Source organism: Rhinolophus sinicus, chromosome 8 (genome assembly GCF_057876585.1).
Source record: "Rhinolophus sinicus isolate RSI-liver-muscle chromosome 8, RSI-T2T, whole genome shotgun sequence".
Classification (NCBI taxonomy): Eukaryota; Metazoa; Chordata; class Mammalia; order Chiroptera; family Rhinolophidae; genus Rhinolophus; species Rhinolophus sinicus.
In genome coordinates this window covers 81,476,419-81,490,304 of record NC_142508.1, presented here as the reverse complement: position 1 = coordinate 81,490,304, position 13,886 = coordinate 81,476,419, and the positions used below count along the sequence as shown (strand labels likewise).

At 53.1% G+C, this 13,886-nt stretch overlaps 1 protein-coding gene across 1 annotated transcript in view; it reads left to right on the top strand.

Moving 5' to 3' along the window:
• TSHZ3 (teashirt zinc finger homeobox 3) overlaps positions 1–12,476 on the top strand; it is a 66,698-nt gene extending 54,222 nt beyond the window's left edge. The window contains exon 2 of the mRNA XM_019740538.3: positions 8,860–12,476. Coding sequence (XP_019596097.3) covers positions 8,860–12,062 — 3,203 coding nt within the window. The 3' untranslated portion in view covers positions 12,063–12,476. The remainder of the gene's footprint in view (positions 1–8,859) is intronic.
• The last annotated feature ends 1,410 nt before the right edge of the window (positions 12,477–13,886 follow it).

Genomic DNA, 13,886 nt, shown 5'->3' with positions numbered 1-13,886 from the left:
AATGAGAAAGCCTGCAGGACAGCTCACTCTGAAATCACTCTGGGAGCGGGACGTAGCCATGCCTCTTCCCTCCTCCCAGTGTCCCCAGCCCCATGCAGAAGGGCAGACACCCGGCCCCTGACTGCTTCCTCTGCACCTAGTGGCTGATTCAGTTAGTGATGACAGTGATGTCACTCAGGTTGCTGCTACCTCTGGACCTCATTGCTACAGTGGGGGCTCTCACTCCCGGACAAGCCCATCGTCCCCCTGGCCTGCTGGGACCCTCCTGGGGGGCAGCCGTGGAGCCCCGCTGGGGTCGGGGCTGCAGGGAAGGCTGTGACGTGGTGGCCACTCCACGTGCAGCAGCACGGCATTCTGTCTATGGGCCATTGTATGACTCGGGAGTTTAGTCAAACCTTGTGGGTCCCAGCAGAGGGCGCGGGACTGTCCCTTTAACTGGTCTGACCCCCAGTTTCCTGGGCTGCAAAAGGGAGGTGGTGGTGTTCACTTCCCAGGACCACCGAGAGGGTCATGCGTGGTCAGTGTGGGGAGGTCCGTAACATGCGCACATTAGGGAAATCACTTGTTCCGTCTCTGACGCCCCAGGGGTGTCAGGTGCGGGACTTTGTAGCAAGCTTTTGTAGGTTTCAGTTTTCATGAATGTGCGTCTGTACCCAGGAGTCCCGTTAGGTTTTGCTTGTGCCAAGTCCTTCCTTTCGTCCGTCCAGCTGTTGCAACGTCTGTCCTTGGCCCTCAGGGAGACCCGTGGCAGTCTGGCTGGAAGAGGTGACTTTTTGCGGAGGGGAAGGCAATGGGGGCGCAGGGGGAGTTGCCAGTTCTGTGGGGGCTTCCCTCTCAGAGAGGACCGGGCTCCTGGGACCTCTGGGGACAGTGAGATGCAGGCCCCACCCTCCTGCCGCTCACCATCTCTGGTCCTGTGCGTCTCCGCAGCTGCTGACTTGCTGCGGTGAGAGCCCCTCCCCTCACTGGTCTGGCCGCAAAGGTGGGGAGACTGAGGGCCTCACGGTCCTGGAGATGGGTTTGGAGTGAGGGCACAGCTAGGGCTGGTCCTGTACACACAGACCCCCAGTCGGGGTGGGTTCTCTCTACCTGCCTGCCCCTCGTGACGCAGCCCTGCTGAAAATGCCGTGACCGTCAGAACCAATCCAAGCGCCTCCGCCTCGCTCGGGGACTCACCACGGCCAGCACCCTCCTGGGAGTGGGGACACCGTTAGGAGGTGCAAGGAGGTTGTCTGTGGTGCTCGCTCATCATTTGGATGTCAATGCAGACACCGAGTGGCCCTTCCCAGCAGCAGTAGGGCTGCGGCAGATACGGGGTGGGGCTGGTCCTGACCTTGCGAGCCAACAGTCTGTTAGGACATCCTGGAACACCTTGCAGCTCAGGGGACAGAGGTTGGGGTGAGAGGAGCCCCCCAGGAAGGCCCTTTCACCTGTGGCCGGGGGCGTGGGGAGAGGTGGCTAGAGAGACACCCCCCCCACCCTCTTTGCACGCCCGGGGGTTCCCAGCAGAGAAGCCCCAGAAGTGAGGACAGAGGCTGGGTCACAGGAAGCCGGCCCGACAACACGGGGCCATGCTGCTCTGGGGATCGCGCCTTCATCCAAGCCCAGCGCAAAGCCACCCAGGGTGTCCCACGAGGGACGTGACCATCCCTCTGACTAAGGAGCCAGTGGCTTCTGTGTGGAGAATGGGTGGCAGGGCTGGGCTGGAGTTGGGCTCCATGGGGATGCTGGTCTCTGGCTCAGAGGGAAGGGGCAGGTCCTGTTACGACGGCAGGTGACAGCATCTTCCTGCCGGCTAAGGCCTCCAGCTGGCGTCTTTCCCAGAAAGGCAGTGAGTGTGTGTCGCTTGTGTACTGTGTGCAGAACTGTAGGGTGTAGAGTGGGGCCTTTGACCTTGGAGAGCTCAGACAGGAATGTTAGATAGTGGCCAGGGTTCCAGTGAGTATTCCCAGGACCAGAGCTTCCCAAGACCACACAGGCCCCTGTCAGGTCCAGCGGCAGACAGTGCCAGCCATTGGGCCCCGCAAAGGCCAGCCTGGTGGGGCTGCTTCTTGCCTAGCCCACCTCCCCGCCCCCCGGGGTACCACTCACTGTCCACCCAGCCTCCCCTCCCGTCCTTGCCTGACCACGACGCTAACTGCGCAGGATCCAGAGCCCTTCCTTCTGTGAGCCGTGCAGCCCGCCCCTCAGGCCCAGTGGGACACTGAGGACTTGACTGCTGGTCAAGTATCACAGGGAGCCTGTGTGGGGGAAAATAAACCAGGGCCAGCGAGCTCACCCCCCAGGGAAGTAGAGGAGAAAGGGTCTCACGCACCCAATATCTCGAGCAGATGGGGAAACTGAGGCCTGGAGAAAGAAATGACGCAGGGCCCAGAGTGCAGCCTCCCGGTGCGTGGGGGTGCTCGGCAAGGATGTGTGGGACGAATGGACGTTTCCGTCCCTTAAGCCCTGCCACCACGTCTTGTACTTTCTCACAAATTCCTGAAGTTCAGGAATGAGGAGAGAACACTGTGTTCTCAGGGAACTGCGACCACTGCAGCACGCAGCGGGATGGCTCAGCTTGGCCTCCATCTTACTTCAGCCGAAGGATGTACTTGTCACTGTCGGGCTGGAAAGCGGTGGCTGCTTTCGTAGGCGCCAAGGTCCCTGTGAACGGCAGCGTGCTGGTGAGGGCCTCGGAAACCACGCCAGGGCCGGGCTGTGCGGTGAGCCCGGCCTCCCAGGACCCAGGGTCGGTTGGCACCAAAGCTTTTTAGTTTTCCTCAGAGCAGGATTTTGTTCCCACAGGGAGGTTGGCTTTTTCTTTCAATATTAGTGTCCTCCTCAGTCACCAGACTGATGACATTCCGATACTGCTGTGCGATTTACAAGTCGTACTGGGGCCAGCTGCGGGCCGGAGCGGGTCAAATCAACGATGGTGCATGTGTGGGGCTCCTCCAGAGAGCCTGCTGTGCACCCCACTGCGTGTAGCCTCCCAGGGGCCAGGGCCTGGGTGGGAGGTGGGCTGGTAAAGCCCCTCGGCCTTCCTGCAGAGGCTCCTTCATGTCCACCATTGGCCTTGCTCCTTCTGACTGGCTGGTGTCACGCAGTGGCTTCAGCTGGGGCCATGTCTGAATTCCCAACTCTCCCAAACTTACTTCCAGGGGAATTGGAATGGATCAGAGTGGCCAGCATGTGACTCCTGGGTGTCTCCAGGAGAGAAGGGCTCTAGGACCCATCCCTGTGCACACGGGGCCAGGCTTCTCCTTGTGTCATGGCTATTGGGACAAGGTCCCTGTGCTTTCCTCCTTTCCCAGATGGTGGGATGTGTGGAGTTAACCCAGAACTCCCTGCATTAGCTCTTCTTCAGGACGCCTGGATCTGCCTAGATGCTCTGACCTGGTCCTGCCCTGTGTCCCTGGCTAGGGTGACAACTGGCCTGGTTTGTCCAGGACTGACAGGATTTCCAGGATGCGGCCTCTCACTGCTAAAACTAGGACAGCTCCAGGCAAACTGTGACTAGGGGTCACACTCGCCCTGGCTGCCCTCTCTCCTGACCTGCCAGCCCTGTTGGAGCCTGGGAGCCAGGTTTCCAGAATGAGCTGCAAGCGAGGAAGGTTGTGGGGAGAGGGAGACACTGCCTTTATCATTCTTTCCCAGTCGTGTTCCAACACATGCCTCCACCTTCTTCATTGTGGCGAAGCAGCCTTCCTGGGGTAGTACCACGCTCCCCCCTGACGTTGGCCCTGCTCTAGGAAAACAGCTTCTCTCCCATTTTAATTTGTCAACTCTAAGTGCATGGCCTCCAACTTATGGTTCACAACAGCACCTCACACCTCGGATGACTACAGCAGGTCACCTTCTTCCAGTCATTCGTAAAGGACATTCCATGGCTCAGGCAGAAGACTCTTGTTCCCTGTTTGCACATGAGCAAACATGTCTCTGCCTCTACAGCCGGGATGAACGCGTGTTCCTGGGATGCTGTTTCCATCCAAGTGGGGATGTCACTGCTGGGTCAGCTTAGGAAGCTTGGCGCTCAAGGCTTAGGAGGAAACAGGGAGTCACACTTGAGTTCCGGTCAAGATGGCTGAGTAGGTAAATGCTGTGCTCACTTCCTCCCAGGACCACCTCAACATTACAGCCACAGAACAACCATCACTGAGAACTGCCTGAAGTCCAGCTGAACAGAAGCCCTACAACTGAGCACATACAGAAGACGCCACCTAAGGAATAGTAGGAGGGGCAGAGGCAAAACAGGCTGGCCCTATACCCACATGTAGTGGTTAAAAATTGGGAGAGATATCTCAGCTTCAGAGGTCCCCCCCAAGAAGTGAGGGGTCCCAGCCCCTGCCCAGCCCAGGGTTTCAGTGTCAGGGAGAGAAGTCCCCATAACTTCTGGCTGTGGAAACCAGTGGAGACTGTGGCTGAGTGAGACAAGGGCAGATGGAGTGCAAGGCTCTCCTTTTAAAGGGACCACACACGCACTTACTCATTAATAGACTCACTGCTCCGAGTTCCAGTGCTGGGGCAGCAGCTTGAAGGCACCAGGGACATATGGGGAGGAACTGAGTTGTCTCGCCTCAGGGTGAGGGATGGAGGGGCAGCTTTCTCCCAGACAGAAGTGCTGGCAGATGCCATTGTTCCTTTGTTATGCCCTCCCCTTCCTGGTGTGCTGACCCAGGTGGCCCTATTTCTGAGTCTCCATCAACCTGGATAACACCATTCGCCCTGCCCTGGTGATTCCCTGAGACCCTTACCCACCCAACTGACAGGCTTTCTCAAGCCACTTCCAGTTGCTTTTTCATACAAACGGCCTGTCTTGGCTCATGCTGTGGACTTTCCTAAAAATCTCTCAAAGGTCTACAAATGGTCCCGGGCAGGGCACAAGCAGCAGCTGAGCTTGGCCTGCACCAGAGCCCTTCAAAAGAGGCCCCAGAACCAACATACCTGGTGGCCAGCTTTAGACCACACAAGCAACTGCCTCCACAAGTGACACATGCAAAGGGCAGACTGGGCAGGCACCAGAGCCCCACTAAAGTGAATCCTGCTCTGTAGGGTCAGCCCCTGCACCACAACTCCACTGTGTCATGGCCAGTCCTCACAACCAATCAGCCTGAGAGTCAATCCCTTCCAATGATGGCAAACAGCAACCAAGGCTCAACTACAACAGGAGGGCACACACAACCCACACAAGAAAGACACATCAGAAAGACTGCACCACTGGGCCCCACAGGACACCTGCTACATAAGCCCACTCTACAAAGACCAGAAGACATAGCAGATCTGCTTAATACATAGAAACAAACACAGGGAGGCAGCCAAAATGAGGAGACAAAAAAACATGTTCCAAATTAAAGAAAAGGACAAAGCTCCAGGAAAAGAACTAAACAAAATAGAGACAAGCAACCTACCAGACACAGAGTTCCAAACACTGGTTATAAGGATGCTCGGTGATCTCAGTGAGAACTTCAACAAAGAGATAGAAAACATAAAAATGGAGATAGAAACCATAAAAAAGAACCAGTCAGAAATAAAGACTACAGTAATTGAAATGAAGACTACAATAGAAGGGATCAACAGTAAATCAGATGAAGCAGAGGATCAAATCATCAGTTTAGAAGATACGGTTGCAGAAAACACCCAACCAGAACAGCAAAAAGTAAAAAGGATTCCCCCCCACAAAAAAATTGAGGACAGATTAAGGAGCCTCAGGGACAACATCAACCTTACCAACATTCACATCATAGGGGCACCAGAAGGAGAAGAGAGAGAGCAAGGAATTGAAAACCTATTTGAAGAAATAATGACAGAAACTTCCCTAACCTGGTGAAGGAAATAGACATTCAAGCCCAGGAAGCACAGAGAGTCCCAAACAAGATGAACCCAAAGAGACCCACATCAAGACACATTATAATTAAAATGTCAAAGTTTAAAGACAAAGAGAGAATCTTAAAAGCAGCAAGAGAAGAGCAGTTAGTTACCTACAAGGAGCTCCCATAAGACTGTCAGCTGATTTCTCAATAGAAACTTTGCAGGCAAGAAGGGACTGGCAGGAAATATTCAAAGTGATCAAAAGCAAGGACCTACAATCAAGAGTACTTGACCCAGCAAAGGTATCATTTAGAATTGAAGGACAGATAAAGAGCTTCCCAGACAAGAAAAAGCTAAAGGAGTTCATCACCACCAAGCCAGTATTACAAGGAATCTTAGAGGGACTTTTTGAAGAAGAAGGAGAAGGAGGAGAAGAAGAAATCAAAATTATCAATAATAAATGGCAATAACTACATATCGAGCAACAGTTACTTTCAATGTAAATGGATTAAATGCTCCAATCAAAAAACACAGGAGGACTGAATAGATAAGAACACAAAACCCTTACATATGCTGCCTACAAGAGAGTCACTTCAGATTGAAAGACACACCCAGATGGAAAGAAAAGGGATGGAAAAAAGGTATTCCATGAAAATGGGGAAAAAAAAAGAAAGAAAAAAAAAAAGAGCTGGGGTAGCAATACTTATACCAGGCAAAATAGACTTTAAAACAAAGGCTGTAACAGGAGACAAAGAGCCAGTAATCCCACTTCTGGGTGTTTATCCAAAGAAACCTAAAACACTAATTCAAAAATATATATGCATCCATATGTTCACTGCAGCACTGTTTACAATGGCCAAGATGTGGAGGCAGCCTGGGTGTCCGTCGATGGAAGAATGGATAAAGAGGAGGTGGGACATATATACAATGGAATATTACTTGGCCATAAAAAAGACTGGAATCTTGCCATCTGTAACAGCGTGGATGGACCTAGCGGGTATTATGCTGAGTGAAGTAAGTCAGAGAAATACAACTACTGTATGATCTCAGTTATACATAGAATCTAGAGAACAAAGAAAACAGAAACAAGTTCATGGATACAGAGAACAAACTGATGGTTGCCAGCTGGCTAGGGGGTTGGGGGTAGGTTGAAAACGTGAAGGGATTAAGTACAAATTGGCAGTTACAAAATAGTCACTGGGATGTAAAGTACAGCACGAGGAATATGGTAAGTAACATGGTAATAACTATAGATGGTGCCATGTGGGGTCTAGATTTATTGGGGTGATCACTTCGTAAGGTTTATAAATGTCCAACCATTATGCTGTACACCTAAAACTAATATAACATTGAATAGCAACTGTAACTGAAAAAATATATTAAAAGGAAAAAAAAGACAGAGAGTTGAGCTGAAGAAAGAAATTTGGGGGAAAAGGAAAGGAAAGGAAAGGAAAGGAAAGGAAAGGAAAGGAAAGGAAAGGAAAGGAAAGGAAAAAGAAATCACACTTGATGAACATAGCAGAGCCAGGGGAAATGTTATGTGTCTTCCAGGGAATCTTATAGGTTTGAGTCATTTCACTGTTTTTTTGGGTGTGAAATTCACCTAGGACAAATCTTTAGTTATGGGACTGAATTTCCCAAATAAAGTTTCTTTCTTTTCTAAAAGTCAGTGTTCATTTTTGTTTTTCACCCGCCATGCAATTGGCCCTGCCGTGTCCCAGCCACCTGACAGACGCGCCCACTGGCCTTTTGCAGCAAACAGGTGTCAAGGAGCAGACACCTACTTTGCCCCTTCGTCTCTGGGTTAAAATTGTTACCATAGGGCTAGCTGGTCATTGAGTCGGCTCCGAGTCGTGGCGACACTATGAATGAGTGACGTCCAGTGTCCTGTCCTCAGCAGCCCTGCCAACTCGGGTCTCAGTGTCAGGGAGCCTCCAGTAAGGAATCACCCAAGTCGCTGATTGCAAGAGAGTGAAAAAGAATCACTTTGTTCCATTAGCACTAGTGTTCTCCTGGCTTCGCATCTGTGGGTGTGCGTCTGTAGAACCCACAGGGCTGCTCAGCCGTGCCCTCCACCTGCTGGGAAAGTGCGCACTGGGTTTACATCCCAGCCTCACTGCTTCTGGAGATGGGATCCCTGTTGGAGCCTGCGAAGCTGATGGGGAGCAAATATTGACAAAGTGGTGTAAAGAGCAAACACTCTGACATTTGTAAGGCCCGCCTGAAGGTCCTGTGTATATTTATACAGCACGATGAGTGCCGCATACCAATTGTCCTGAACCCGCTCGGACATAATTCTGCATGGATAGCGTGCATGCCACTGGCTGAGGACAGCTGAGTGGACAACAGGGGACGGGACCCAGGCCAGGGGGTGGTGGGTTGTGGTCTTCCCTCCCACCTGGAATGAACAGCATACTTCTCCTGGTAGAACATGCATGCTGAGCTTTTATGAGACATGCTTTTCCAGAAGGAAGAAAGAAAAAAAAAAATCTTGTTTTTAATTTATTGCAATTGGTGTACTTTCTTTTTACTTTGTAAAAATTTTATTGATGTTTTTGTCCTTTATATTTATTAAAGATTGAGCCTCAAAAATGTAATGAGTAAAAAACGCTTCTTAATTTAAATTGTGAATCTGTCTGTTAAGAAACACATTAGGATAGGAGAAGCATAAGACGTATTAATTGACAGACAGGAACTGCTGTCTCTGAGGTTGATACAAGTAATTTATTACTTTAGAAATGAATGCCACCTCCAGAATGTGCTTCATTAATTTCAAATTTAGTTTTAATTTCAAGCTGTTGCCCCTTGAGAAGAATAAGGTGGCAAATTATGTTTGAAGAGCAGAGTTTTTTTTTTTTTTTTTTCTCCAAAGAAACACCACGTTGTAACTATTTAATTTTACAAATAAATGTGCCCATCCACTATTGCTGTGTTTTCCTGAGCGCTGAGAAAATGTTCCAGGTAAGATCAACAGTGACTAATGTTTTTTTTCTTTCTCTTCTTTCCCTGTTTCTTGTCTTTCTGTCTGGCCTGCCCACCCGCCGCACCTTCCCACCCGGTGTCACGCAGCCTATGTTTGCGATGAGCTAAAGGCTGCCGCCCTGGTGGGCGAAGACGCCGAGCCCGAGGAGAGTACGGCCGACGGGGAGCCCGCGGCCAAGTACGCCTGCCCCGAGCAGGAGCCGGGCAGGGCCTGCCCCAGCTACCAGAACTCACCGGCCGCCGAGTTTTCTGGCCACGACATGGACAGCGAGTCGCACATCAGCGAGACCAGTGACCGCATGGCTGACTTTGAAAGTGGCTCCGTCAAGAACGAGGAGGAGAGCAAGGACGCCGCGGCGCCGCCGGAGGACACGGGCCTGTCCGACAGCCTGGAGCAGATGAAGGCCGTGTACAACAACTTTCTGTCCAAGTCCTACTGGTCCAGCCTCAGCCTCCATCTGCACCCGCCCCCCGCCGACAAGAACGGCGGCGGCGGCGGCAGCAGCAGCAGCAGCAGCAGCAGCAGCTGTGGCAGTGGCAGCTTCGACTGGCACCAGAGCGCCATGGCCAAGACGCTGCAGCAGGTGTCGCAGGGCCGCGTGCTGCCCGAGCCCAGCCTCTTCAGCACCGTGCAGCTGTACAGGCAGAGCAGCAAGCTCTACGGCTCCATCTTCACGGGCGCCAGCAAGTTCCGCTGCAAGGACTGCAGCGCCGCCTACGACACGCTGGTGCAGCTGACGGTGCACATGAACGAGACAGGCCACTACCGCGACGACAACCAGGAGGCTGATGCCGACAACCCGCGCCGCTGGTCCAAGCCGCGCAAGCGCTCGCTGCTGGAGATGGAGGGCAAGGAGGACGCCCAGAAGGTGCTCAAGTGCATGTACTGTGGCCACTCGTTCGAGTCCCTGCAGGACCTGAGCGTGCACATGATCAAGACCAAACACTACCAGAAAGTGCCTCTGAAGGAGCCCGTCACGCCCGTCGCTGCCAAGATCCTCCCGGCCGCGCGCAGGAAAGCGCCCCTGGAGCTGGAGCCACCCAGCTCCCCGGACTCCGCGGGCGGCACCCCCAAGGCGGTGCTGTCGGACACGGGCGACCTGCTGCCCAAGGCCGCCAGCCCCTACATCACGCCCAACAACCGCTACGGCCACCAGAACGGCGCCAGCTACGCGTGGCACTTCGAGGCCCGCAAGTCTCAGATCCTCAAGTGCATGGAGTGCGGCAGCTCCCACGACTCGCTGCAGGAGCTCACAGCCCACATGATGGTCACCGGCCACTTCATCAAGGTCACGAACTCGGCCATGAAGAAGGGGAAGCCCATCATGGAGGCGCCCGTCACGCCCACTGTCACGACCCTGCTGGACGACAAGGTGCAGTCCGTGCCACTGGCCGCCACCACCTTCACGTCCCCCTCCCACACTCCAGCCAGCGCGTCCCCAAAGCTTCACGTGGAGGTCAAGAAGGAAGTGGACAAGGAGAAGGCCACCTCTGACGAGACAGCCAAGGACAAGGCCTGCGAGGAGGAGGAGAAGTACGACGTCCCCTCCAAGTACCACTACCTGACGGAAAGCGACTTGGAAGAGAGTCCCAAGGGGGGCCTGGACATCCTCAAGTCCCTGGAGAACACCGTGACATCTGCCATCAACAAGGCTCAGAACGGCACCCCCAGCTGGGGGGGCTACCCCAGCATCCACGCCGCCTACCAGCTCCCCAACATGATGAAGCTGTCCCTGGGCTCATCAGCGAAAAGCGCACCCCTGAAACCCGTGTTCAGCAGCAGCGACATCCTGTCTCCCCCCAAAAGCCAGAGCCTGGTGTCTCCACCCAGTAGCCAGACGTCACCCATGCCCAAGACAAACTTCCACGCCATGGAGGAGCTGGTGAAAAAAGTCACCGAGAAAGTGGCCAGAGTGGAGGAGAAAATGAAGGAGCCAGAGGGCACGCTTTCTCCGCCCAAGCGGGCCACCCCGTCCCCCTGCAGCAGCGACGTCAGTGAGCCCAGCAAGAGGGAGCCGCCCAGCGACAGGGGCTGCCACAGCCAGGAGCACAGCCCCAGCCCCCAGCGGGAGGGCGGCAGGGAGGGCAGCCCCCCGGCAGAGCCCGTGGCCAACGGCCAGGAGCTGGCGCAGCCCGCACCCAGCGGCTTGAGCAGCAGCACGGCCATCATCACCGAGCACCCGCCAGAGCAGCCTTTCGTGAACCCGCTGAGCGCCCTGCAGTCGGTCATGAACATCCACCTGGGCAAGGCCGCCAAGCCCGCCCTGCCCGTCCTGGACCCCATGAGCATGCTCTTCAAGATGAGCAACAGCCTGGCCGAGAAGGCGGCCGTGGCCACGCCGCCGCCCCCGCCGTCCAAGAAGGCCGAGCCGCTGGACCGCTACTTCTACCACGTCAGCAACGACCAGCCCATAGACCTGACGAAAGGGAAGAGTGACAAGGGCTGCTCCGTGGGCTCGGTGCTTCTGTCTCCCACGTCCACGTCCGCGGCGGCCTCCTCCTCCCCCGTGGCCACAGCGAAAGCGTCCGCCGTGGTGTCGTTCGTGTCCAGCTCGCCGCTGCGCGAGAACGCCTTGTCAGACATTTCCGACATGCTCAAGAACTTGACGGAGACCCACGCGTCCAAGTCCTCCACGCCGTCCAGCGCCTCCGAGAAGTCGGACGTGGACGGGGCCACGCTGGAGGAGGCCGAGGAGGCGACGCCCGCCCAGAAGCGGAAGGGCCGCCAGTCCAACTGGAACCCCCAGCACCTGCTCATCCTGCAGGCGCAGTTTGCAGCCAGCCTCCGGCAGACGCCCGAGGGCAAGTACGTCATGTCGGACCTGAGCCCGCAGGAGCGCATGCACGTCTCCAGGTTCACGGGGCTGTCCATGACCACCATCAGCCACTGGCTGGCCAACGTCAAGTACCAGCTGCGGAGGACAGGGGGGACCAAGTTCCTCAAGAACTTGGACACGGGCCACCCCGTGTTCTTTTGTAATGACTGTGCGTCCCAAATCAGGACTCCTTCCACCTACATCAGTCACCTGGAGTCTCACCTGGGCTTCCGGCTCCGGGACTTATCCAAACTGTCCACCGAGCAGCTTAACAATCAGATAGCACAAACGAAGTCGCCGCCAGAGAAGCTGATGACGTCCTCCCCTGAGGAGGACCTGGGCACCTCCTACCAGTGCAAACTCTGCAATCGGACCTTTGCGAGCAAGCATGCTGTGAAACTTCACCTTAGCAAAACCCACGGCAAGTCCCCGGAAGACCACCTCCTGTACGTCTGTGAGCTCGAGAAGCAGTAGCGCTGGCTTTCGATGACAGCGGCCGTCTCGGCTTTGAGGGAACCTGCCTCGTCCTTGGCGCTCGCTCCTACTGTCACTGCACACAGCCGCTCTGCCCGGCCGCACTGTTTTGTGTCACTGTACAGTGTTTAGTGGAGGTGCAGACAGCCGTGGTTACTGGTGAAACATGAAGGCTGAAACACAGTGGACGTGCTCGGGACTCTGTGTACATGGGATTTAGTTGTGAGCCCCCGGGCTCCAAGCTGCATGCATTACCGGACAGTTTACGCGTTTGTAACGAAACCGGGCACACTCGATCCACGCGACGTGAGTGCTGGCGTTTCTCACCCTTTCATCTTTAGCCCTCTGAGTACTTTGAAGCACTTTTGCATTAATTTGGTTAAAAAATAAAATAAAATGATGACAATGTATGAAGCTCTGTTTTTTAAGCTCCGTACCAGCTTCGTTATAATTAATAATATGAACCTCCATTTATGCAGGTCTGCAGGGGTATAACACGCCTTGAAATTTAAAAGAATATTATTTTCACATTGAAACATAGATGTATATATTGTATAGATTTCAGACTCTCTTATGAAAAATGTGATTGTGGTTAAATGACCTTTTTTCCTGCATTTATAGCAACGGTGTTTTACGTACCTGCTATGCTCTGGGCATAAGCTGTGCCTATGTATAGTGTATATTTCTTTTCCTTTTTTTTTTAAGGTCTATGGGTTTTGTTTTTTACATGCAAACATTGTAAATTATACAGAAGATACCACAGATAGCATTTATAAAGTATACAGAAACATTGTCTGAAAGCAAAGTGTGACTGTTTGTTTACAGTGCATCTATATTGACAGAGGTCTGTGTTTAAATTATATGTATTTATTACCACCGTATTCTCATGTGTTTTGAGCAGTCTGAATAAACCAGGCCAGGAAGTACATCCGCGGCAGGCAGCCCCGTAACTATTTTGCACATGATTTTTAAAGGTATTTATTAGAAATCAAAGGATGCTCAAAATAAACTCAGTGCTCAAAGGGTTAAGTCTATTTGAAAAGGAAAAGAAAAAAAGAACAAAAACACAGGAACTTGTACTGTATTTCCTAAACATTGATAAAGCCTTTAAAATGTTTGTACTGTAATACTTTGCTTGAAAGTCACACGGTGGCGTCCTGTGATGCCACCTCTCGCACTGGCTCGCCGGCCCTCGGGGTGGCTGGGTCCTCCTGTGCGATGCCTTTTGGTTTCAGTCGGTAACTTTCCGTTTTGTTCTTCCTAATGATTCTCCCAAGACCCCGCACTGCAGCTTTATCTTTAGGCTTATGTGAGGTAACCCGTGGTTACCGGCTCTCCGAGGGGGTCCTGTTTGTCTCCATTCTTGGCAGTTAATTTGCAGAAGTAACTGACAGCTGACACCATACGAGAACCTATGTATAGAATATCGGCATGTAAAGAGCACAGACATTGTAACACTCTGTGCCCCGTTTTGTTGTTGACAATGAACCGCCATTATGTGACTCTTCATATAACCCTTTTTTCTACGGCAGCATTAAAATTGTCTTTTTGCTATAATTTTGTGTTGCATTCACAATTATGTCTGAAATGTGCTCCGACTAACGAGCACATTAAAATTAAATTGTATGCGACCCGTTTATGATGGAGTTGGTTGCTGTGTCTGCCAGGTGCTGGCAGGCAGGAGCTGCGTGAAGTGGGGCCGTTTCCGTGCACTTTGGTGTTTGGAGAGCAGGTGGCAGTCCTCGGGCAACGTGGGCAAAATGTCCCCAGGAATGAACCTTTCACAGAAAGGAGGACACTTTCACGAGGTTAGGTTCTCTCTGG